We start from the raw sequence: 24,574 nt of genomic DNA, 5'->3' as shown, positions 1-24,574 counted from the left end.
TTTTTCCTCTTTTCTGGGATGTTTTTCCGGTTTGGTGGCCTCTAATTCCTCCTCTTTGATTCTTTTGACCTTGTTTGGCTTCGTCTGCTTTTTCTCAGATTCTTTGTTCTGCGGCTCGGTCTGCTGTCCTGACAGAGAGGATGGAGGTGGAGGTGGTGGAGTCTGCAGCAAAGGTTTGGTGGGGACGCTGCTGAGAGACAGGGCAGGAGACGAAGTAGCTGAAGTAGGAAACCCAAGCATGCCTGCACCGGGAGGCGTTAAAGCTGTGAACGATAACAGAGATATGCCCGCTGTCAGTGCACGGAGCCACACGGACGCTCAACCCTGAAACAGCGCTCGAAGACGTATTACACACGCTAGGAAAAGTCATCTGCACCAGCTTTTCTGGGTGTGTCATCTTTCTTCTATTAGCTTTAATCCCCACTGTGACTCTCAGAAATGGAAACTACACAGTTGAGCAAGATTTTACTCAGAAAACAAAAGGCTCCCATCATATGACAGTCGGTTAGAAAAAAAACAAAACAAAACATCCTGGTGAACAGCAGTGGGTACTTCTAATTGATACACTTTGTAAGATTCCTCCTCTGTTCTTCATTTTAACCAATTTTTACTGTACCTCTGGGAAGGCAGTCTCACTTGTCCTTCATGGGAGCAGTCTGATAATTACCACGTTCATTAAAAATAATTAGGTAGCAACTAAAATGAAACCTGTCTGCCTAAGTTCCGGTAGAAAAATACCTTTGCACTGAATAAAGAAGGTGATAAGCTAATTAAATAGCCACGGTAAATGTCCACTGAAGACACCAAGAAACAACTAACAGTGAAGTCACAGCTCTTCTTTACTAGCACCGAGCACGGTGAGGCCTGATTGCGGTGTCAAGGGTGCAGGGTAAGCTCTCATTATTATCCTGACACTTTGGCTAAGAGTATTTGATAGGAATTGAATGTGTTAACACACAACTTCATCACCCCCAAAACATGCTTCTTCCAGGTTTGCTTGTAGCAGGCAAAAATGATTCTCATCTCATTAGAGGAAGGAAACTAAATGCTCAGTAGGCAGACACAAGTGGGGTACAGTATGACTCGTATTGAAATGGAAGAGATCTTTGCCGGATTTCAAGTACTCAATCTAATGCAGTGGCTGGTAAGAACCTATTACAAAGCCATTCGTAGGCATTGTATAGTTGGGGGAGAAACTAAAAGACAGCTCAGGATAGAAAAGGGAATTGTAAAAGTCTGTGCTTTCCCTGAGTCTGTTTTTTAGAGGCAAATAGAGTTGATTGAAAGAGGAACAGACTGGAAACCTAATTGGGTGGTGGTTCGTTCCTGAACGAGGGAAGGCTTGCTACCAAAAAATCGGGGCAAGGGCCATGATGGAGGCCTGATGGGTTGATGGGAGAATTAACTAGGAGAAGGTAAATGAAGATTCAGATATTAGCGCATAGCTGTGGAGACAACCATCTTTTAAATATTGGCTGAAGTCTTACTTCTATGCTAAATGCAACATTTGGGTGTGAAAAGAAACAAATGAAAAACAAGTGACACAAAAACACATTTCTTTAGCTAGAAAAAGAACTTTCTTAATTGGTCTTTATCCAGCTGAGAAACCTTGTCTTAGGCTTAGCACTCAAGATACTCTCAAGTGCTCAACATCACTCTCAAGTTGACCCCAATCATTATCATATTACCGTCAATTAGCCTAGCTTATTACTGGCTGCTCTTCTTTTTAACCTTACCACACCCAAGTCTTCTCTGATCTGCTTTGAAATAATTTCTGTAGTTGTATTAGTAATAATCTCTAAGGAATATCCATCATGTTCGAGAATAGTCTCCCAATATCCTCAATAGTAAGTAGGGACAGATGCTAAAAATTCCATGTTTTTAAGAAAATCGAGTCCTAGAGCTGTGAAGTGACTTGATAGACAGAAATATACAACTCGATGGTAGATATGGAGGTGGGGCAACTAAACTTTATAGCTGCCACTCAAATTCATCTTCCTGTCTAACTGAATCAATTTCAAATGTTAAACAGTTGGAATATTAAAAATGAAAAAAACAATCCTTGAAAATAATAACATTGTATTTCCAGGAGAAACTGATAACAAGTATCTACATTTTACAGAAGAATGGATGACACATTCAAAATAAATTTAAAAGAAAATGGCTTAAGATTGGCAGGGGTATGGTAGGAATGAATTGGTAAATTCCTGGGTCTTTAATCCAATTTAGAATGATAGGGCTTCCCTGGTGGCGCAGTGGTTGAGAGTCTGCCTGCCGATGCAGGGGACGTGGGTTCGTGCCCCGGTCCGGGAGGATCCCACATGCCGCGGAGCAGCTGGGCCCGTGAGCCATGACCGCTGAGCCTGCGCGTCCGAAGCCTGTGCTCCGCAACGGGAGAGGCCACAGCGGTGAGCGGCCCGCGTACCGCAAAAAAATAAAAAATTAGAATGATAGACTTCTCGGATTCCATGGGACTTAGACACAGCCCAAAACTGTGAAGCAATGGAGTTGCTTTTGGGGGCCCAAACCAACAACTCCTTTGCCTTTATTCCTACACTATGATGCCTGGTATCTTGATCTGCTTTCCACTTGCCTCTCTATAAAATTTTATTTGCAAGAAAAAAACCAGAGATATAAATACACTTATTTTTGAAAAGGATCAATATATACTAGATTCGATAACTTGAGGTTTCTTCTGCTATGATATTCTGATTTCATGATATTCTACGCTACTGTCCACTTAACAGAGGATAATGTATTAAGTCAGAAGAATTAATACCTAATTACAGAATTTCAGGCATGAGTGATTCCGGCAGAAGAAGTTTTACTAAGGACAGAAGGTCCTTCCTTGCATTGTCAGGATGACATTATGTTGGTAGCCAGCTTCTTCTGCTGACTCATAAAGCCTACCTTATTTCTGGGTCTAGTACATCTAGACTTCGTACTCAATAATTGCACCCCTTTCCACCTAAGCGCTTTCCCCCCTAAATCTAAAGAAATTGCTGAATCACCTATCTCTCTGATGTGAGAATTTAAGGCAAGAGAAATTTTAAGGAACTAAGACAAAAAAATAGCAGTGGTAGTTAGAAAGCAAGTAGATCAGTAGCTGTTGACTCAGGCTTTCCCATCAGATGAGGTCTACAAATTCCTATCTAGAGGTCATATAATGAAGGAATGAAAATTTTTAGAAGACTGCCATAGGAATCCTAACTACTATAGTTAAAGACTACCAGAGGTTTTTAAGAATGCAACATCTTGAGGAATAAGCTGACTTAAATAATCAGCTGTTAAGTAAACGTTTTAGGAAAAAAGATACAGATTAAGGATAATGAATAATGTACATTGGGTCTACTAATAAAAGACATAAACTTGTAGAAGTTTGCAGTCAAAAGTTCAGTAGTCAACTGATATATGAAAACCACATATAGAAGAGAAAAACTGAACAGTAATCAGGATGCAAAATAAGTGGTGGTAACTACAAAGTTACAGTCTTTCCTGTTCCCTAACTCCTGCTCCAATTCTCTGAAATTTCACAGAGAGATGAAAGTTTTTACCATCATTTTATTTGGTTTTGTTTTCCTGAAACAGCTGCCTATTCCCCAAAGTAATGCTTTTCAGAAGAAAATGCCTGTCTCACCATGAACGTAGAGGTAGTGTCTTTTCCCCAAGTTGCTTTGGTCTAGGTGTCCCAGAGGAAAAATTTACTATTGAGGTGGAAAATAAAACTAATTAAGTACATGGGCCAAAGACAATTGTGCTAAAATTATTAAAGACCTACTCTTATCTAGATTTACCCCAAAAGTGCTAGTAAATTACACTGAAGTATGAGAAAAATGCAAAAGCCATGTTCTAAAGTTCCATTTAAGGGCATTGGGTTAGGCAGTATTTCCAAAGACTAATGGAACATATAAAAATCAGACACTGCTTAAAACAATAAAGTAAATACATTAAAAATAGAAAATCAAGTTATTTTCCTAACCAAAAGAAGCTAACATCCTAAAGGATAAAATGTAAATTTAAAGGTTTCTTTTTCCAGGTGTACAGGCATGTGATTTTCTATTGTCACTTTCCCTTTTTGCATATGATCATGATAGAAAAAGACAATTGTGGGAAAAGTTTTTAGTATAAAATAATTTATTTTATCAAACATGAATGATAGTAAGTAGTGATACTGAACACAGGGCTGAGTCATTGTTCAGAAAGCAGGCACACATGATGGATATTACTCTTCAAAGGGTTTTCTTTGTGATCTTGAAAGACTAAATAATTTGAAGATTTCTTGGAAGTATGGTAAGGAGGTTTTATGAGAATTAAAGCTGCTAAAACAGAACAGGAATTCCACCAAAAAAAGGAGTAAAATGGGTATTTAAATCAGGAAATTTAGAGGTTGATAAATGCTAAAACTGAACATGTACACTGCAATTAAGTCAATTTTGGGGTGTAGCCTTCGGAATCACACTTATTACTTACTTTACAGCATATCTCATTCAATGGAGTCCCTTTTTAGTGATTTTCTTAGGAACAAAACCTTGAAATCTACCTTCAGAGGGATGGGGGTGTCTTTAAAATGAAGCCTTTTCCATAACTAAATCCCATTAAAATGGGACCAAGGTGAACACATCATATGGTCAAAGTTTATTCATATAGATAACAAACTGTTACAAGAGCCCAGGGCATGGGAGAGATACAGACATATTTTACTTATGAAGCAATTTTCTTCTTTTATTTCACCTAGCTGGTCTGTCTATTTCTTCCACAGAGCAATGGAGATATTTGTTTGATGAAAAATAATACAGTAGAAAGATGCTGATAGAAAGATGGAGAGCCACAGCTCTACTCCATGAGATGATTAAAATATTCAGCTTTACCCACCACAGATCAATTAACCTAAAAGAGATGTGAGCTGGAAGTGTGGGAATTCAGGCTCTCAGATGGGATCCTGCTGATAACTCTGCTGTGCTAATGTTTAAACTCCTTCACAAACAAAGAACTAATTCAAGAGAAATTGCAAATTCCAGTAGGTATGTTCCTGGACCTTTTCTCTTTATTACACTCTCCGGTCTGTTTTGGTCCATGGTTTAATGAAGCAGCAGATACGTGGTGCCCTCAGTACCTGATGCATTTAAAAATAGTGCTCTCTGAGGAGGGCCTGCCTCTAACATCTTCCCACAATTCTGAGAGTTATAAAAAGGGCCTATATTTCAGGGGGAGAATGTAAATTATATTTATGGTGTGTAGAATGAGAAGAAAGGTTAGGAAATATTTCATAAATATCTTCTCTCTCCTCCCTCCTGGCTTTCTCTTGTACAGGCCCTCAGGGTACCAGTTTCAGAGTGACAAACCAGAAGGGTAGTCAGGGAAGGACCTGTTGTCCAAGCAAAGGCCTTCTGATCCAGTGGAGAGAAAAACAAGATGTTCTGACCACCACTTAGTGGGGTGACTACATAGGATCGTCAATCAAAGCTGACTTGTACATTAAAGGCACAGATACTTCAAGTGTTCTTAGCCAATTGTAAATATCAAATTTTATTCTATTTTACATAATTATAAAATTTATATATAAGTGCTCATGGAATTTTTCCACATTAGACATTATGTGGAAAAGCTCTATTTTATGTAACTGATCACAGGAGTCTTTCTACATAAGACATTTTTCTAGATGTCAATTAATAATTACAGTGATATACAAAGTGAGACTAGAAGACTAATACCTTCATAGGCGGGCAGGGGAAGGTAGCTGGTGTGATAGTTAAAGGAAAGGACCTCGCAGAAATTTTCTTGGTAAAACTTTTTATCTGTGCAGATTCATTCTGCTTCTCTCTAATGCCAACAAGTCATTCTGGACAGGGAACCAATCAGATGAGCTATCAGTAGCCAAAGGGTCATTTGATATCATTGTTTTCATGTCTCCCAAAATAAAAGTTAAAATGGGAATATCTTCCAGAGTCACATTAAAATGTAAATCGCCATAAGAGAAGGATGAAATTGAAAAGTTTGACATTTATGTAAAAGTCCAATTTGGAAAATGAAAAAAAAGCTTTCCTTTTGTGTTTTTGGAAACTTTCTAGATAAATGTAATTAGTTCATTCTAGATGTCTCTTTGGAATGTCATAATTGCCTTGTAAAAAATTTTAAAAAATGTACTATTAATTTGGAAAATAAAACTTACTTTAAAGAAGAAACTAGAAGCATTTTTTTTTCCATTTTGGATGATATACAACTTGTGTTATATGTGTAGCTACATGGATGTCTAGCACACTATCTTCAATTTTTTTCAGCCTAAGATAATTGGATACCTATACTTACTCACAGAACCTAAACTATACAAATTGCATTTCTCTTGATAAACACAGAATTAGATTCTTCATCGGGGATTGCCGCAAACAGTTTTACCATTTTGGTCTGTCTTTATTATAAATCTAGGCTAGGGGTGGTGGTGGAAAGGCATGGAGTAATATAAATGTATTTTTAAGGTTCTAAATTTACATAAATAACAAGTAACAAAATGAATGCTACTAAAAGCAAAATCATATAGCAATACTAAGTTACAAATGATCACAGAAGTCATATTTTTAGTAGTTAAACTTTACATATATATGCTTTATTACCTCCTAGGTATAATGCGGGGGAATTCCTGTGGCTAGAGGACCCGTAGCTTTTGAACTTCCTGGCATTTAAGGGGGAAAAGAAACCCCAAAAGTACAAAACCAAAAGAAAAAAAAATCAGTGTCTCTTGGAAATTACATAAATTAGGAAACCAATGGATATATTACTTAATGCTTCACTTTCTTAATATGTATATCAAATTTTGTGCCACGTGCCTGTGCTGAAATGCCGTTTGAAATCAGTTTTGAAATGAGTATATTAAAGGAATGTTTCTAAAATATAAAGATATAATGATATAAATAATATATTTCTGAGACTCTGATCTACCTTGTCTTTGTTTTTCTGCATATGTGCAGGTTGGCTTATTTCTATAAGTTATTAACTATAGCCACTAAAATATATATTTCAAATAACATAATGGTTTCACTTACTGAAATTAAAAGAGATCCAACATACCCTGTTCGTGGTTGTATGTCATTGGCTGCCTAATATTAATTAATTAATTAGACAGACTCTCCTTGAAATGACTTACTGTTTGAATTTTGTGGAAATCCAGGCAAGGAGGATGGACCGTTCATTCCAGGGAGAAGGACTGGGGGGAGGCCGGGGAGGCCTGGATAGGCTGCTGGCAGACTGATGCCATGAAGGGAGCTGCTGTCCATCATGCCTGGCTGCTGTACCGCTAAGCCCAGCACATCTGAAGCTTTCTTTATACGGTCAAGTTCCTGCTGTGCCATCAGCTGTCGAACGGTCGTCGGAGCCAAGTAATCTTTCTCCCGATCAAGCTGACTCCCAACGGTCTCCCTCACTTTTGAAATGTGCTGTTTGGAGAAAATATGATCTCTGATGGACAAGCGGGCGGAGTACTTCACCCCACAGAGGGTACACTCTGGTTTGGTGCCTTCCGTGCCACTCTGATTGATCATGAAAGGCTTCCCTATGTTAATTTTAAATTTCTTTTCCTTTGCCCTTGCATTCTGGAACCACACCTGGACCACGCGTTTGGGCAGACCAATCTCATTCCCTAGCATTTCACATTCTTGCATGGTTGGAGTTCGGTAGTCACTAAAGCAAGCCTTGAGAACCTTGAGTTGAAGATTGCTCATCTGGGTTCTGAAACGCTTGTGACCTGGTCGATCGTTACTTTTGGATTTGAAAGGATTGCTGGATCCAAATGGATTTGGTGAACTCGGGTCAGCTATGCTGGACGTTTCACTGCGGTCAGCATTGTCATCGGGGTCATCCGTGATATAAAAGCTTTGGTCATGGTCACCGTCTTTATCGCTGAAAGATATTGAGGGACTCGTGAGAGAAAAGAGAAATTTTTCATCGCAGACCTCCGTGGTGGGTGTGGTTGCTGTTTTTGGCAAAGTGTCGAGAGTTTTCGGCTCTTTGGGAGATAGAGCTGGCTTCACATCTCCAGAACTTCCCGTGGTGCTTTCCATTTCCGCGTTTCCCTCATCTCCGGTGGTGGCGTCACTGATCGCCGTATTAATTGACGAGGTCTCATCAAAGTCAGTTTTATTTTGATCATACCCAGCCTCAGCAGGAGGGGCGTTTAAATTCTCTGCATCCTCAGGACATTCTGCTTTAAAAGAAGAAGGGCTTAAAAGATTCTTCGGCGACAGCTCTGCTGTTTTGCTAACAGGTGTTGACACTGTAGAAGCCAATTCATTCTCACTTGAGAGATCAATTTTAGTTAATGGCAGAGATGGATAATCAAAATAAATGTATTTCTGCGGGCTTTCTCCCCCATCTTCTGTTGATATTAAAGGGCTTGGTGGCAAGCTGTAACCTGCCTGCTTTCCTTCATTCCAGTGCCGGGAGCGAATGTGGCTTTCTAAGGCTGACTTCGCCTTAAACAGGGCTCGGCAAAAGGGACACCGTTTATGAGACTGGGCCGGACCCACTGCCCGGAACTGGCCCTTCCTTTCTCGCGCTCGTGTGTTCTGGAACCAGACTTGCACGACTCTTTTCTTGAGCCCCACTTCACGTGCAATATGATCAAGCATTTTCCGGGTAGGATTGGAATCCAATAAGTATTTTTCATAGAGAATTTCCAGTTGTTCAGGGGTGATGGTGGTTCTCAAGCGTTTATCACGGTGTTGGTCTTCACCGCTATTGCCGCCTTCCTTTTCACTGCAGTTATTGTCTTCTTTATCATCCAGTTTCCTTTTAAGGGAAGCAGCAGCTGTGGCCTGGGCTGTGGGGTGGGAGGAAGTGGTCTGAGGGGGCATCTGTGTGAGAGAACCACTCAGCAGCTGTCCAGTCATCAGTGGATTGTTGGGGTCGAATATCATGTAGGGCATGTCCATGGGCCGTTCCAAGAACGGGGAGTGCAGGAATTGGTTCTGAGCAGCCAGGAAGTGCATGTGCTGATGTTCCTGCCAGAGTTCCAGAGTCGGGAAGGCAACTGTGCACTGATCACATTGGTACTGTAGTAACTGTGGAGGTAGACTGTTCTGGAGAGAAGTCATGGAAATCTGCAGCGGACTGGAAGGGACCGGGGTTTGAGAGGCCGAGGGAGGTCTTCCCATAAGCTGGGGTTGTTTTGGTGTCTGCGGCGGAGCGGCCGAGGCCGGCGGCGGGTCTGAGGAAGTGGATGCTGAGAGCAGCGCTGGTTTGGCGCCTTGAGAAGGGGGCAAGGGGTCACTCTGCTTTGGCTTTTCTGCGGGATATTCGGGTTTTGGAGACGTCTTCTCCAGTTCCGGTTTGGGTGACGGGATCAGCGGGGTGCTAGTCCCAGAGCCAGAACTTGCCGCCGGGGCAGGAGCGTTTTTGGGTGCCTCCGTTTGGCCAGACGCTGTGCAATGCTTATACACCACCTGATCCGTGGCGTCCATGGAGTCTTCGGTTTGGCTTTCATCTTGGGCATCATCATCTTCGTCCTTGTAACACTGCTTTTTCTGATGCGTAATCAAGTCAAAGATCCTGGGGAAAACCACATTGCACTTTTTACACTGGTACTGCATGTTGCTCGTTCGGATATACCGCTCATTAGTAAGTTCTCTTTTCTCATTGTCTTTAGCTTCTGCTTGATTCTCGTAACTCTTCCGTGCCTTCTGACGAGCATTCTGGAACCATACAACAATAACCCGGGTAGGCAGATTGAGAACGGTAGAAAGTTGTTCTATTTCGTCATCTTTTGGGTAAGCGTTTGTGTCAAAAAAGTCTTGAAGAACCCTAAGCTGGTAGTCCGTAAACCTGGTTCTCGACGACCTTTTACTGAAGGATGCATCAGATTTGTAGTGTTCTAAAGAGGAGGGCTGGGGGTCGAGTCTGATATCTTCCAAAACTGTTATGGGAGGGTTACTGAAGTTGTAGGGCGAATCCTTATTCCTCTGCCGCTCCTTAAAAAGCGTATTTCGAAACCAGTGCTTGATAACCTTTTGAGAGAGGCCAGACTTCTCCGCCATTTCTTGGATCTGTTCTTCACTCGGAGAATTGTTGATGTCAAAATAAGCCCTCAGGATTTTCAGTTGGTCGTCTGTAATTCTTGTCCGTGGGCGTTTGAACTGAGAATGCCTTAGGAAATTGGGATCTAATCCGAGCTGCTGCTGGCAGAGCTGAGTGAGATCGGCCGAGAGAGTGTCCATCTGGGGCAGCTGCAGGGCGAGCTGGGGAGGAAGCGCAGGATGCTGCACGGGCTGCATCATGATGGAAGGAAAGAGCGGAAGGTCCAGGGACACGGGCAGCTGGACCTGCGGGGGAGCAGATGGGGGAGGGGGAGGTGGGGGCGGTGGGGGAGGTGGGGGCGGTGGGGGCGGCGGGGGAGTGGGCGGTGGGGCTTGGAGCGGAGCGGAGACCCCGCCTGGCAGTTTCACAGGCCCCAGGGAAGGAGCCTGCGGAGGGGCTGGAGGCAGCGGTGGAGGCGGAGGGGGAGGCGGGGGTGTTTCTGGGGAAGATGGCGAAATGGGATAAAGCTTATCGTAGGCCTCCCTGTACTGACGAGCGAATTTTTCGAGCGCTCCATATGGAAAAAACTGGCCATGTACGTGTTCTTGGTGGCTCTTCAGAATAAGGACGTTGGAGAACAACTTCCCACACGTTCCACATTCCAGCTTCTCGGTACTCTCCCCTTCCCCACTCTTGCCCTTCTTCTGTACCTTCTGCCTGTTCTCATTATACTGAATGACCAGCTCAAAACCGAAGTTTTCCAGTAACGCTTTGGCTGCATTTCCTCGGGCCCCTGAAGCGATTCGGGGCGGCGGGATGGACGGTTCCAAGGATTTTTGCTTCTTTCCATCTTTGCCTTCTTTGAGCCCTTCGCCTTCACTAATGAGCTCTTGCTTTGGCTTGTCTTGCTTTTCAGCAACCTCTTCCGCCTCCTTGTAAGAGGGTATGTCCTTCATGATGGGGCAGTCGGCACTGGCCGCGGCGGTTTGCTCTTGTTTCAATAATTTGCCGGCCTGCTGCTGCTGCGGCGGCGGCGGTGGCGGCGGCTTTTGAGACTGAAGCTGGGGCTGTATGGCTTGGTACTGCTGTGCTTGTTGCTGAAGTATCTGGAGTTGAGTTTGGCCAACGTGATGTTGGGTTTGAATCTGCTGCTTCAAGTCTTCAAGCAAGGACCCGGCCATTCCAGTCATGCCATGCATCCCGAAGGCAGCAGAGCCCGGCAAGCCCAAATCTGGCCCCAAGCTGAACTCCGTCCCGGGGATGTAGAATGGAAAGAGAAACTGAGGCTGCTGAAACTGCAGCAGCGCTTCCGGAGTCATAGGAAAATGAGGCAGAAAGGCGGGGTTGAGAAACTGAGGCTGAAAGAACGCAGCTTGCTGTTGCAACTCGTGCTGCAGCTGCAGCTGAAGCTGTGCTGGTGACTGCGGCGGGTGATGCGTAGGTTGAGCAGAGATTAATTCCGGAGTTTGCTTTTTATTTAATTCTTTGGCATCTAAGTGGGCATCTTTGCTGCTTACTGCTGCTAAACTCATGGAATCTAGCATCCCTTGGCTGGGACTATTAACATTGGCTCCGACGCCGTGCCCACCGGCCACGTGACTGCTGGGCTCCAGCTTTGCAGCCCTTGCCTTTGTCTGGTGGAGCACGGATCTCATGTGGATTTCCAAGGTCGAACTTTGGCTGTATGCAACGTTGCAGGTGCTGCACTTGTAGGGTTTGTTATCTGTGCTGCTGTTGGTTTCTTGAGGAACGGGGCTGGAAGCTTCTTGCAAAACCTTTTTCAACTTATGCAGGTGAGACACTGAATTATAATGGACCAAGAGAATGTTCTTTTGGGTGAACGACTCTTTACACACTGTACATTTATACGGGCGAGATGGATCGAGGAATTTTTCCATCGTGAAATTTGGCCCTTTTCTAAAAGGTAAGGTCCGCTTTGGTTCAGAGCCCATGTCATCCGGAATAGAGCTACTGTCACTTCCTGCTGGACTTGCCTTCCCCTCATGGTCTGCCTCGTACTCCCTCTCCATTTCCTGCTCTAGGGCCTGGTCATCCTGGGCCATAGTTTCACTCTCTGCCCACAGTTCACCATTCACGGGCAAGGAGGCATACAGCTGTTGAAGTTCAGCTTCACTCAGTTCGGGGTGGCCTGCTTCCAAGTGTTTTTTTAAAGCCTGGAATGTACGGAAACTACGCTGGCACAGGTTACACATCGTAGCGGCCCGAATCGCATGATACTGGGAATGTATCTGAAGCTTCTGCATAGTCTTAAAAGCCAAGCTACAATGGTTACAGCGATACTTGTAAACATGGCGGTCCGAAACAGAGAGTGGTTGCCGTTTTTGGGGTTCGCTTAATTGATCCTGCAGTGTGTCGGAGATTTTCATATCCTTACTGCTGTTTTTATTCCATTCCGGCACTTCTGTGGGTTCTTTAGTTGGTTTCTGCCCCTCACTCTTTATTTCCACACCAGCCTTTGAATCGTCAAGACCTGCCATGCTTTTGTCATCCATTGGACTTTCACCTGTGTCAATAAAGCATAAACATCGCTTATAGGAAGGAAGTCTACAGTTCAAACGCCAATGAATATTGTTAAGTAGGAGCTTCTAAAGGTTTCTGCTTAATTGAGTTGCTGAAGAAATATTTATTTGAGCAACTACTATATGGCAAGCACTGTACTGGGCCCTGGGGTATAAAGGTGAATCAGAAATCACCCCTGACCTCAAGGAATTTCAGCATAGGGAAGAAGATAAGTCAAGGGTAATTATAGTATGCTACCAGCAGCGTGATAGCAAGGGCCATAACCGGCATGTTCAGTAATTAGAACACACAAAATATTCCTGGTCATTGATACTTAGGTCCCCCAAGGGCAGTTTACAGATAACTAGATATTAAATATGCCTTAGAAACTAGGGCTTTTGGAAATGCCATACTTTTTTTCCCCTGTGATTTAAAAAAAAAAAAAAAAATTCTTTGATAGTAATAATGCTGGACCAGCATCACAGATGCAATGCCCTGAGTGTGTCTTGTGCAGATCTTGGTCCGATGCTGGCATACCTGAATATTTCCCGGCCCCCTCGGCTGGGATGGCTGCAGATGTGTCCCGCTCTGACTTCTCAGAGGTGGCTGCTGGCAGTAGCAAGCTGTTGGGCATCATCACATCAGGGACAGGCACCTGTGAAAACCAAAGGGGTTCATGGCAAAGGTACCCCAGAAATCACAGACTCCGTCACATCTGTCCTTGGTTAGTAGCATATCCCAGTTACATCTTTCCAACCAAAGCAGGGACATTCTGTGACTCTTACAGGCCAATGCTCTCCCTTCAAATTTCGGATCAATGCCATTGTGATGCAGTGTTCTTCTTTTCTTTTTTTAAAAAATATGGTTTATAACTAATAAGGATCTACTGTATAGCACAGGGAACTCTACTCAATAGTCTGTAATGGCCTATATGGGAAAAGAATCTAAAAGAGAGTGGATATGTATATCCATAAGTGTATATGTATAACTGATTCACTTTGCTGTACACCTGAAACTAACACAACATTGTAAATCAACTATACTCCAACAAAAATTGAAAACATTTAAGAAATATGGTTTGAAAGTTTTTGTAACCAAGAAATGATAGCCAAGAAAATATGAAACTCAAGGTACCCACATGAATCATTTGATTAACATTACAGGCATGAGAAGAAGTCAGCAAAATCTGTGTTATTGAATAAGCTACGCCTTGTATCATATTTGGGGTTTATTCCAAAGCACAAGAGACAACAAATGGGCCTTTACTTGTGATTCCTACCACACAATCAGTAAGAGCTTGATGCTCTTACACAGAAGAAATAAATTTCTATCAAACAATAATTACAGATTTTGTGTTGATACCTTTACAGAGATTATGTCACATATGCATCAACATTTGGTATCCTTACTGTCATAAGCAGCTTCTCCACACAATCCGGAGACACACTGTGCAAATGCGTCAGATGCAGCTGGAGGTGCATTTTGTTGCTGAGGACGTCCTGGCAGAGGGGACAGCAGATGACCGGCTGCACTGAGTGCTGTGACAGAACGTGCATCTGGATACGACTTTGGTCCCTACTATTGTAGTTACAATAAGGACACTGATAGAACTGGAAAATATTGAATAAACATGGTCACTATTAGTTAATGGATTTTGATGACTTCAGAGCATTAGAAGTCACACCATGAGTTAATTACCTTGCCAATCAGTGTCTACATACATTTCAACAGCATGGAATGGTTTGGAGGCTCTAAAATTATCAAGGGCAATAATAATAATAATAATAAAAACATATTTACACAGTACAGGGAAAAAGAAAACACATTTACCTGCTCGTGACAGAATTTATTGTCCTCTGTAGGTTTTGATCTTTTTGTTGCCACATCCTCTTCTTTTGCCAGCAGGAGTGGCTGGGTTCCCCCTGCCACACTGACTTTTAGCTCCTTTTCTGGTGTGATTATTCCTGATTCCCAAAAAAGAATAGGACACTTCAATTTTAAAAGACTAACAATGTCGATATCAGAAAAATTATGTTTTCCAAATCTCTCTGGCTCTAAATCCACTGAATTACCAAAGCACCAGAAAAGCACTTTTATATGATGCTAATCTCAAAAGACAAAAATCACACTTCTTTTTGTCCCCTAACCAAGTGGACTTTATATATTTTAAAATGTGCTCCTGTCTCATATTTTGATAACCGTAGGTGACCTTGAAAGATTCATCAATAACACGTGCTCTCTGGTGTCTCAGTACGGCTTTATCACATTAAAGCAAATCTACTCCCATTCGCAAATGCTAACTTAGAAAATAATTATTTTTGCTAATGTTTAATTACCTATCTCGTCTCTAAAATTCCGGGACACTGAAAACATTTCAAAATTCTCAGAAGAGCTGACTAGTTATAATTCACAAATGAAAACAGTGTTTTTACGTGGTGAATGTAGGATTTTAAAATTATACATTACATATCCACTGCTGTTTTTTGTGATTTATTCTTTGCTTTAGATGTTTCAGCATTTGGCTGGGCACATAACATTGTAGTCCAAATCAAGAAGACAATTGTTTTATGAGGTTAATCTGAATATTCGGTGTTAAAAGACGGTTTAAAATTTTGCCTAGATGAGCAACATTATGTATAGAAGCCTCACACACATCAAAGGAGAGAGTGTGATTCTAATTTTCCAATCTAACAGAAAATTCTTTCCAGCATCAATTTTCCCGATAATCTCCTCTGCGAGGCTGGATATTACAGTGACATTGGGTAGGCATGTCACATACATCTCACGACAAACACAAAACCTCATTTACCAGCCATTCCAATCTCATCATAGCGCAGCATCATCTGACCTTTTTTCTGCTGTTTATTATGAGTATTTCTAATTTTAACTTTCAATTTTCACCATCTTCCAGTCAATTTGCAACTAAATTATTTCCAGGGTGAGGACACTATCACTGGACAACTGGGTGCAAATACATCTTGAAATGCAATGAAGCTAAACCATTGATTGCTATCAGACCCCGCGTAAATATAGAGTCTAGGCGTAATCTGATTGTATGCTGTGCATGAAGATTTATCTTGATTTTTTTTCAATCCACATACGGTTCATATAAATGAACAAATTATACCTTATTGCAAAATAACCCAGTTTTAATTTAAAAATAAGGTCAAGGATGTTATGGAAACAAAGTAAAAATGAACCAAAAAATACATTCTTTTCCTCTCCTGGATGGAGATGCATGTTTTGTACCATATAAATAATTTTAGGAAGCCCAAACTCTGAAAGAAATTTAAAAGTAAATCTGACTCTGAGGAGACCAAAATTAAACTAGAACTTAAATGACATAATGACAATAATATATTCCCTTGGGGTTTGCGGTAGGTACAGAATTAGTGTTACATTTCCAAACCAATTGCACTGCCACTGATTTCTAGATTTACAAACACTAGATTTTATTTGAATTGGTACATTTGTCCTATATATACAGATACCTTAGAGAAACTTAGATTCTTTCTAGATATTTGAAAAAACAATTTATCGAATTTGGATGAACTTAAATCTGAGATAGACTAAAGGATTTTATTACATTTATTAAACAATATCCAAGTATTTGATATCCAAAGATATGTCAAAAACAAGAATGTTTATTTCATAATTAATTCTGGTATCAAAAAGATGTCTTTCATCTAAAGCAAAATTCTCAAAGCAGAATATATTTTGTGCTATCATTTTTAAAGTGTTAAAAATAAACACTTAAGAAAACAATATGATATATAAAGTTTCCAAATAAAATTTACTGATTCAGGTGTCAGATCAAGTTGTAGAAAATGATTGTCATATAAGTCAGCAAATGTCTATCAGCTGCTTTTTTCCTGTGAGACTGGAAGATTTTTCTTCAAAAGTTTCCCAATAGTGAGTAAGAATATGCTTCCTTAAGAAAATAATACTATGTCATATTCCCCTATCATTCTTTTGTGTACATGAGAGAATCAGACATGACCAAATAATAAATTGGTCCAGTTCCCTATGGTATCAAAGACTGTCACACACAAGGTAAATGAGAATTTCCACAACTCTTGTTGCTTGCAGGCCTTAGGAACATCAAAAACAGAATAAACCTTCCAGAAACTTCTGAATCTATTCAATGTATAAGTATGGCCTTATTTTTATAAGCATATATCTTCTAACAGTTGTACTATAAAGGTCAAAAGAACATCGATTTCAAGGTTTGAAACATTTTACTAAGACTTTACACTGGTATACATATTTGATATAATTAATCCATATTATTTTTATGTACATTAATATCATCAAGAATATAATTGCTTTTGAATTTAGGGACATTCACGCTGCATCAAGAGTTAAATTTTAGGGTCACTATTTCATAGCCATCGAAATAACTGTTGGATATAGTATTCCACCCAATATATGGGTCAGCTTCGAGATTTTTTTGTTAATTAACTTAGTTAATTAAACCATGATCTTAATGTAAGCTAGGAACTTCCTAAAGATCATCTTATTTTAAACTGAGAAGAAGTTATAAATAAAGTCGAGACCCCCTAACTCAAGCTAGGCACCCCAGAAATGTGTGTCACTGATAAGAAGCAGCAGCAACAGCAGAGAATGCTAAGATGCAATAACATATGACAAAAACAGACTCTTGAAGATAAAACAGGTCACCAGGATTACTTGCAAAAATGAGGGATGTTATATTTTATGCATGCATGCCTCTTCTACTCAAAGGGGTACCATCTCAGGTATTATGGCCTCCCTGGTAAATTATAGGAAATCAACTCTGGGGTCTTTCTCTGAATTGTTTTATCTTAGAAATATCTTATATTAAGTAAAGGCCAATTAATTTTAGGAAGGTTTTAAGTTGTCTGATTATTCATAGTTTATGTTTACAACTTTACTTGAAATAAACAGTTTGTTACCTTAGACAAAATTTTGAAATGAGATCATAATTCATTTTGTGTTAAGGCCATCACACTATCCTCAAAAAAAAATGTAATTTTAATGCATTTTTAACTAAAACATGAAGCCTAATTACAAATAAGGACTGCCAAATAAATGAGCCAATGATTATCTGTCAGTTATGGGATTATTTAACTTGCATGAGATTACTAATATAAAAATGACATAATTCATTTCAATTCAGATGCTGCCTACTTAATAAATTTTCAATCCCTAAAATACAGAAGGTTGTAAAATGGTTTATATTCATAACAAGTGAGGAAAAAAAAAAAAAACAAGTGAGGAAAATCCAATAACACATGTGTACTTAAAGCAAATCTTGAAAAAAATAACAAAATGCTGAGTTATTATTTATGAATCAATGTATCTGGTAAAGTTTGAATACTATAAAACTTGGATATAACAGAAGATGGTATTCAACTCCAAATAAGCCTAAATTATAATTACCAGTACAGTATTTTTTCTAATGAGACTAGAATGAAAGGATAATTTTAATTGCAATAATGAAGGTTAATTTCCATCTTTCCTCATGTTTACTCCCTTATTAAAAAGTGGTCCCCTTAGCCGTGGCAGAGACATATTACATTTTCAATGCAAATATATTAATCTGGATAAACTCTATATTAATTCTTGTAGTGCACAGAGCTATAATTTGGATTATAATTAATCTAAAGTGGCACTAGATTTAAATGACAATATAAATGAGGCATTAGGAGGCTTTTCTATTATGAATGAATATTCAACAAATATAACTTGCATATTGCCAAGTCTCATTTTGAAAGCTCTAGTCCTAGAGATTAATGTCAGCAACACAGTACAACAGCTTATACAAACATCATCTTCCTAACATGTGTTAATTCCTTCCTGTCTAAAAAATTCTGTGTTAAAGTGGGGTCACACTGTTTTCCCATCTAACACATTAAGATAGTGATTAACTTATAAATTTGCCAGTACTTTTGACATTTATAACTGACATCAGGAAGAAAACCAATATATACATAAGTGCTCATTCAGTCATTAGAAATACTTACAAGGAAAAAAATCCACGTAATAATTTTTTCACCTAATCAGATTCAATGTAGAAAGCAGAAAACTTTGTTAAAAGTTCATGTTAGTTGTCAATAATAACTGTCTTGGTGTCTGAGAGGTTTCAAGGCTAAATATTAGCATCTCAGTAATTGCTCTGAGTTGGTACGAAAGCCCATTTTTATCCCTACAGATGTAGTTGGGGAGGCGTTTCTGCAGGGATAAAAATGTGTTTTAGAAAACTATCATTATCCAATGGTCTGTATCCTCTCACATGCCGAGTCCTGTCTAGATGGTACAATTAGATGCCCAAGAAAAGACAATAACTCATCAGGCCGTTAAGGAGTGATTGAGCCCATTATTTATGTAGAGCAGTAAACCGGGCTGGTGGAGATAGAGCCCTTGCATCTGTGGTATGTTCCAAGTAAGACTCTTGCCTCATTGGTGAGACTGGAGCCATTTTCAAGAGATTCCCACAACGCATCCTTTACAAGGTATTAGTTACTTAAAGCCAAGCACAATGTCACATTCCTATGTATTACGTGAACACTCAACGAACACCAATGTCCTGTGTGTTTTACACATTCTTCTGAAGAACGGGGTTGGGTGGGTGTATGGTCTGCAATCTCTTTTGGCACCACTGTGAGAAAATCACCACTGAAGGTAGCAGAATCCTGCCCTCCCTGAAGCAGTCCATCAGCTAGCCTTGACGAGGTCCATCCTAGACCTAAACTGACTTCCTTGCTATTGCCAGTTCTTTTCAAATGAAGCTTAGATGGCACTACCCTTGACCTTAACTGATCACAAGGTACTTCAAATTCCTTGTCAGTGACCTCAGGAACTGTATTAATATACAGCTAGGGCATCTTTTTTTTTTTTTTTTTACATTGCTTTAGGCTCAAAACCAACCTTAGATCTTCTTTGTTTAAATCAAATTAGAATCATATGTTAGCCACTATATCCTAGACCCAAATTTAAATGGCACTCTTCTCACTGGACTCCAGAGACAAACTCAGCATTGAACGGTGTGGGGTGGGTATCAGGGAGGCCCTTCAAATAATTTTTGAAGGGAATGGAAAACTTAGATATGCAAAGACTGAATCACAAATATGGGATAATTCAGGTTTAAATAAACTTGCAAGTGAAAATGATATTTTCTGCCCAACCCAATGTCTTCACAGAGAAAACAAGCTTCTTTAGATGCGGCTGTCATTGGAATTCAAGGAAAAGATAGATGACTACCTGAAACTAATAGGCTTGAACCCGTTTCAGCACTTCTTCTGCTTCAATGAGTCCAACATAATAAAACTAGGTATAGCGTGCAGCAAAAGTAGCCAATGTAATATTCATTGGGACCATAGATTTCCATCTCATACATACAAAGCATGGATGAAGTCATATATTTGCCAAATCAAACACAGAAAAAGCCTTAGGTATCCACACCAGATGCTGGCCTAGGGTTTGTTTGTGCACAAGTAAATGTCATGACACGAAGGTTTGTTTTCAAAGACAGTAGCTTTCATTACTGGGATTTGTCTATTCTAGAAGATCAAAATTACCCAGCACCTAATCCCTTCTCAATGATATTTCCTCTTCTTAGGCTGAATCATCTGTAAACTTTTTCACTGGATTTTGTTTGAAATGCCTCAAATAGATGCCCTTAAAAAGGGCAAATTCCTGAGTGTAAGTTGTAAAAAAGCAAGGAAAAATAACATTTATTTTTAAGGTTATGTGGTTTGGGGAGGGGGGGAACACATGTGATTGAATGAAAAAGTTCAAGTGATATCTAATCCTGTGCTTATGAAACATTAATATGCCATCAGAGGAATCACAAGTATAGCTAAGATTAATGAAAGGCGCTTAAAAAATTACAAGCACACAAACTGATTTGATTAAAAAATAATCTCGCTGGTCGTCCTGCAATATTCTTCAACTTATCCACATCTATTCTGTCAGATGGTTATGATTAAAAATAGGTCAATGGGAGGCTACTGATAGAAATCACATGCAAAATGCACATGCAATGAATAGTAGTGGGAATGTTCAGACAGTTTAAAATGAATAAAAGCTTTTAATAAGCTGTGGGGGGGGGCAGTGAAGGAAGAGCAGATTGCAGGGAATGGAGGTGGGGGAAGGAAAGGTGAAAGATTCTAGCATCTTACCAGAGTCTTTATTAGAGGTTTTGCTTTCATTATTGTCTCTTTCACTTGTGTCTTTCTCATCATCCTCAGCCCCGGCTGTAGGTTTAATAGCTCCTTCTGTCTCCTCACTTTGTTCTTCTGTTAAGAAAGACAGACCAGTCAGTTGGATGGAAAACCCTAGAAAAACACACATGAAAATAAACTATGTGACCATTTAAGAACTTTGTTATTTATGAATCATTTGCAGACATTCATTCTCGAAAAAGAGCATGAATTTATTAAAAGTCACTATTAGAACCTGCTGGCTATACCCATGCAGGTTTTGTTTTGTTATTTTTTAATCTCAAGCAACTTCTTTTATATCCACTGAGAAAATGTGCCTGTACTAAATTAAAAAGAAATCTTTTCAAAGAAGTACAGTTTAAGATTGAAAAAGGGATGTGAGGCAATTTTGTAATTTCAATAGTAGAACCTTCTAAGCTACATGAACCCACTGCTGCATGGACTTGAATAAATGGCAGAATGAACCAAATTCTCAGAAAAATTTCTTAGTTCAATAATGTGATAATGATGGGTTAAATGTAAGACAGGTGTTACTCCTGCCTTTCAGCCCTTAGACCCCAGAGGAATTCTTTGGAATTTGTCAGAGTAAGATCTCAAAACTTCAGTTACACTGGGATTTTATTTTATTTTTTCTATAGGGGGAGCTATACAGGGCGTAGGACAGAAGAAGGTATACTTCTATGACAACCACATCACCCCACACCTCATTCACGGGTTTCACACCAGCTAGATTACATGGAAATCCTCATAGTAACTCAACCCTATTTAATTATTCTGTAAATCTTAGCTATGCCGCTGCTGGTGGATTAATCTGTTTATGCAGTTAGCCTCTATGCTGGGTCTGTGTAGCACTAATCCGTGAAAGGCCCACTGTTCTCTTTCATCCTGCGATCATTTGTCTCTCACTGTGCTGATGTCGCATTTTAATGAATTTTTAGCAATCTGAGTAATGCCAGATAACCAGACTCACAACTCCCCACAGCATGGCATGCTGTTCTCATTGCAGCACAAAAAATAAAAATCATATTTCCCTGTTCAGGTAGGAATTACATAAATTAGGAGAAGAAGGTAAAATGGGATTAGAAGCACCAGGCTACTCAATTTCATAAAATCTTTAATGACCATATAAATTAACCCTGGAAAGGCAAAAGGTCATCGACACCCATTTGCATACACTCTTCTATTTGCTTTTGATAAGCAGAGCTTTTATGCAGAGAACATGATACAATTAACCCTTCAAGAACCGTACAAAACGCAGCTCCGGACATTTTAAGTGTCAAGCATTAACTGAAAATTACACACTGCATAAAATTTTCATTGCAAATGCTATAGTGATTGAAAGGGGAAATCATGGCCCTCTCCACACCCCATGTTTTTTTAATAACGTTCTGACAGCAGAATGAAATATCCACTGTCATATGTAGCAGCTGAGCACCAAAAAAAAAAAAGAAAAAATCGCTATTTAGTGCCTCACTTGCCAGCCATGCTCTACAACTATGAGAGCAGAAAACAACAGAGGGGGGCCAGTTCTGGGCTCAATGGGGGAAACTCCAAAAAAAAACTAAGGGGAAAAACAAGGACGCTTAATACATTTGAAACCAGAGTTTGTTTCGACTGTTAAGTCCTCAAAGGCACCATACAAATCTCTTGATTCCATATTTGCACTTTGCCACTGCACAAAAGCAGAGGGGAGGTCCTTGGGGAGGGGTGGGTCATCGGAGGGTTTGGGGGCAGCTTCCCTTTCAATACATGTGGAAATTGTACTTGAAGAAGAAAGAATCAACCCTCCTCCTGGCTGTAGCCTGCTTTCACCTGTCGGTGATAATCACTGATCAAACCCAGGCTCCCTCCTCCCAGCAGGGGCCCAGGCTGGGTGGGGACAGCGGCCTGGCTCAGTTTGGGAGGCTGGGAGGCTGAGATCATGACTAGATTAGGCTGTGTCCCCGCCAAGTCCACACACGTGATGTGACATCCAGAGTCAGGCCCGCGACCTACGGACGGCCCGTGGCAGAAGGGATGCGAGAGTTCTTGGAGTAGATTTACTGGACCTCTCCCCCAGGGCTGGAAAATGAAGCATCAGAGTGCTACTGAATGTCCTTATCTGGAGGGGACAGAAAATTGTAAGGGCTATCGCCAACTCATGTTCATAAAACATTATGCGTCAGGAGAAGAAAACGAAGATTATGAAGGTACGAAAAGAAAAACTACAGTATCATCTGTGTCTCATCAGACAGTTTTTGCAGGATCCTCTTCTTCATGTTTCTGGTATGTGTCTTAAGTGTGAGAGAAATTCCCAGACAAGTTCTTCTATACATCACTGTGGTGTCTGACCTCAGCCTGACCCTGGCAACAGTTTGAGAAATCTGAATGTGAACAAAGACTCTGTGTCAGCAGCAGGGAGAGATTGTGGGATAGACTCTCCCCATCTACTTAATCGCAAACAGCAGTTCTGAGGCCATAACTTTGCACGGCTCCTCCAAGCCACAGCTCATAACCTCCAGAGGTGGATTTGCTGGCACTGCCTCTGCTTCTGTGACTGCCCACACTTTTCTTGTTCTTCCTTTGAAGTAGGCAGTCAATTAGCTCTAATGCTCCAGCAATTCAGACCTGTTTTGTGGTTTTGAAGGCGAAAGCTGTTTATTACAGGTAGGCTCTTTGGAGCCATAGAACTTGGCGAATTTTTAATCACGTAAAAAAGAATCAAAGGGTAACTTATGTACACCATAAAGTTTCCTACAAGTCAGAAGTAAAAAGTCACTTTCATTCTTAAAGAGAGTTTTTGAAATAAATTTGACATTCATTTTATAAATAGGCTTCAGAGTCAAGAGCATTCACATGGAGAAACCACTTTTTCTAGAAAACCTTGTAGGTTGGATTTGGGGTCAAGGGCAAGAGTTGGCTACATTCTATTGAATAATTTTCAAGTACCACATTTCATCAACTGTAAAATGCCATAAAATGTAAGATGCTTATGAAAAAAGGAAGACAATTTTATGAAAGAAGGAAAACAGCATATGACATTAAATGTATTAAAGGGATGTCTTATAACTGAGGGAAGTTACGTAAAATTCCAAAATAAGGATACTAAATTACATAAAATTCCCAAATAAAGATGCTAAAGCAGTTTTCATTTTCATCAATAAATTTCTTCAACATGTTACATGTTAATAATAATAATTATTAACATGTTAATAATAATGAAAGTATTATAGCATTTCATAATATTGTTGTATTCACACTGTATATATTTCAATTATTTTGCTTCATGGAAAATAAAAACTATACTATTCACATGTTAAACTTTATGATATGAATGTAGTTAGGCTTAAATGCACATTAGGGTACAGTAGAACTTCCCAATTTTCGGATAAATGATAAAACATTTTTATTTTAAAACGTTTCAAAATAATAGGAAGAAGACAAAATAATACTATAGTCATATATACTATAAAAGTACAGTACAGTTAACTTCCCCTAGCATTTTTATCATATTAAAATGATGATCTTATAAGTTACACATACACATAAACTATGTTTAAAAGAAAAGTTTTTGAATGAGTAGCTTATTTTCCTTTGAATAATAAAAAAAATGATTGGAAAATCACTATCAATTTATTCTACAAAATTATATAATTTCGAAGCAAATCGGCTTCAGTGACATGCCTCTGATCTGAACACCAGTTTTGCTTGGTTCCCATTGCTTTATTATACTTGTGTTTGGAAACCCTCTGAGTCTTCTAAGGAAAACACCACATGCTTTTTAAGCCCGTGTAAAGAGGAAGCAGAGGTTAGTGACTCAAACATCTGTAGTTTTTTTTATGGAGCATCTATTCTAGATACTTGGCTTA

At 39.8% G+C, this 24,574-nt stretch overlaps 1 protein-coding gene across 1 annotated transcript in view; it reads right to left on the bottom strand.

Moving 5' to 3' along the window:
• The window catches only part of ZFHX4 (zinc finger homeobox 4), a 181,644-nt gene that overhangs the window by 3,949 nt on the left and 153,121 nt on the right, over positions 1 to 24,574 (bottom strand). The window contains exons 6-11 of the mRNA XM_004280554.4: positions 20,685 to 20,801; positions 14,353 to 14,486; positions 13,932 to 14,132; positions 13,060 to 13,177; positions 7,139 to 12,526; positions 1 to 263 (exon numbers count right to left, since the gene is read on the bottom strand). The exon at positions 1 to 263 is cut by the window's left edge and continues 3,949 nt beyond it. Coding sequence (XP_004280602.2) covers positions 1 to 263; positions 7,139 to 12,526; positions 13,060 to 13,177; positions 13,932 to 14,132; positions 14,353 to 14,486; positions 20,685 to 20,801 — 6,221 coding nt within the window. The remainder of the gene's footprint in view (positions 264 to 7,138; positions 12,527 to 13,059; positions 13,178 to 13,931; positions 14,133 to 14,352; positions 14,487 to 20,684; positions 20,802 to 24,574) is intronic.

This window comes from Orcinus orca, chromosome 17, assembly GCF_937001465.1.
Source record: "Orcinus orca chromosome 17, mOrcOrc1.1, whole genome shotgun sequence".
Classification (NCBI taxonomy): Eukaryota; Metazoa; Chordata; class Mammalia; order Artiodactyla; family Delphinidae; genus Orcinus; species Orcinus orca.
This window is presented reverse-complemented; position numbering and strand designations above follow the sequence as displayed.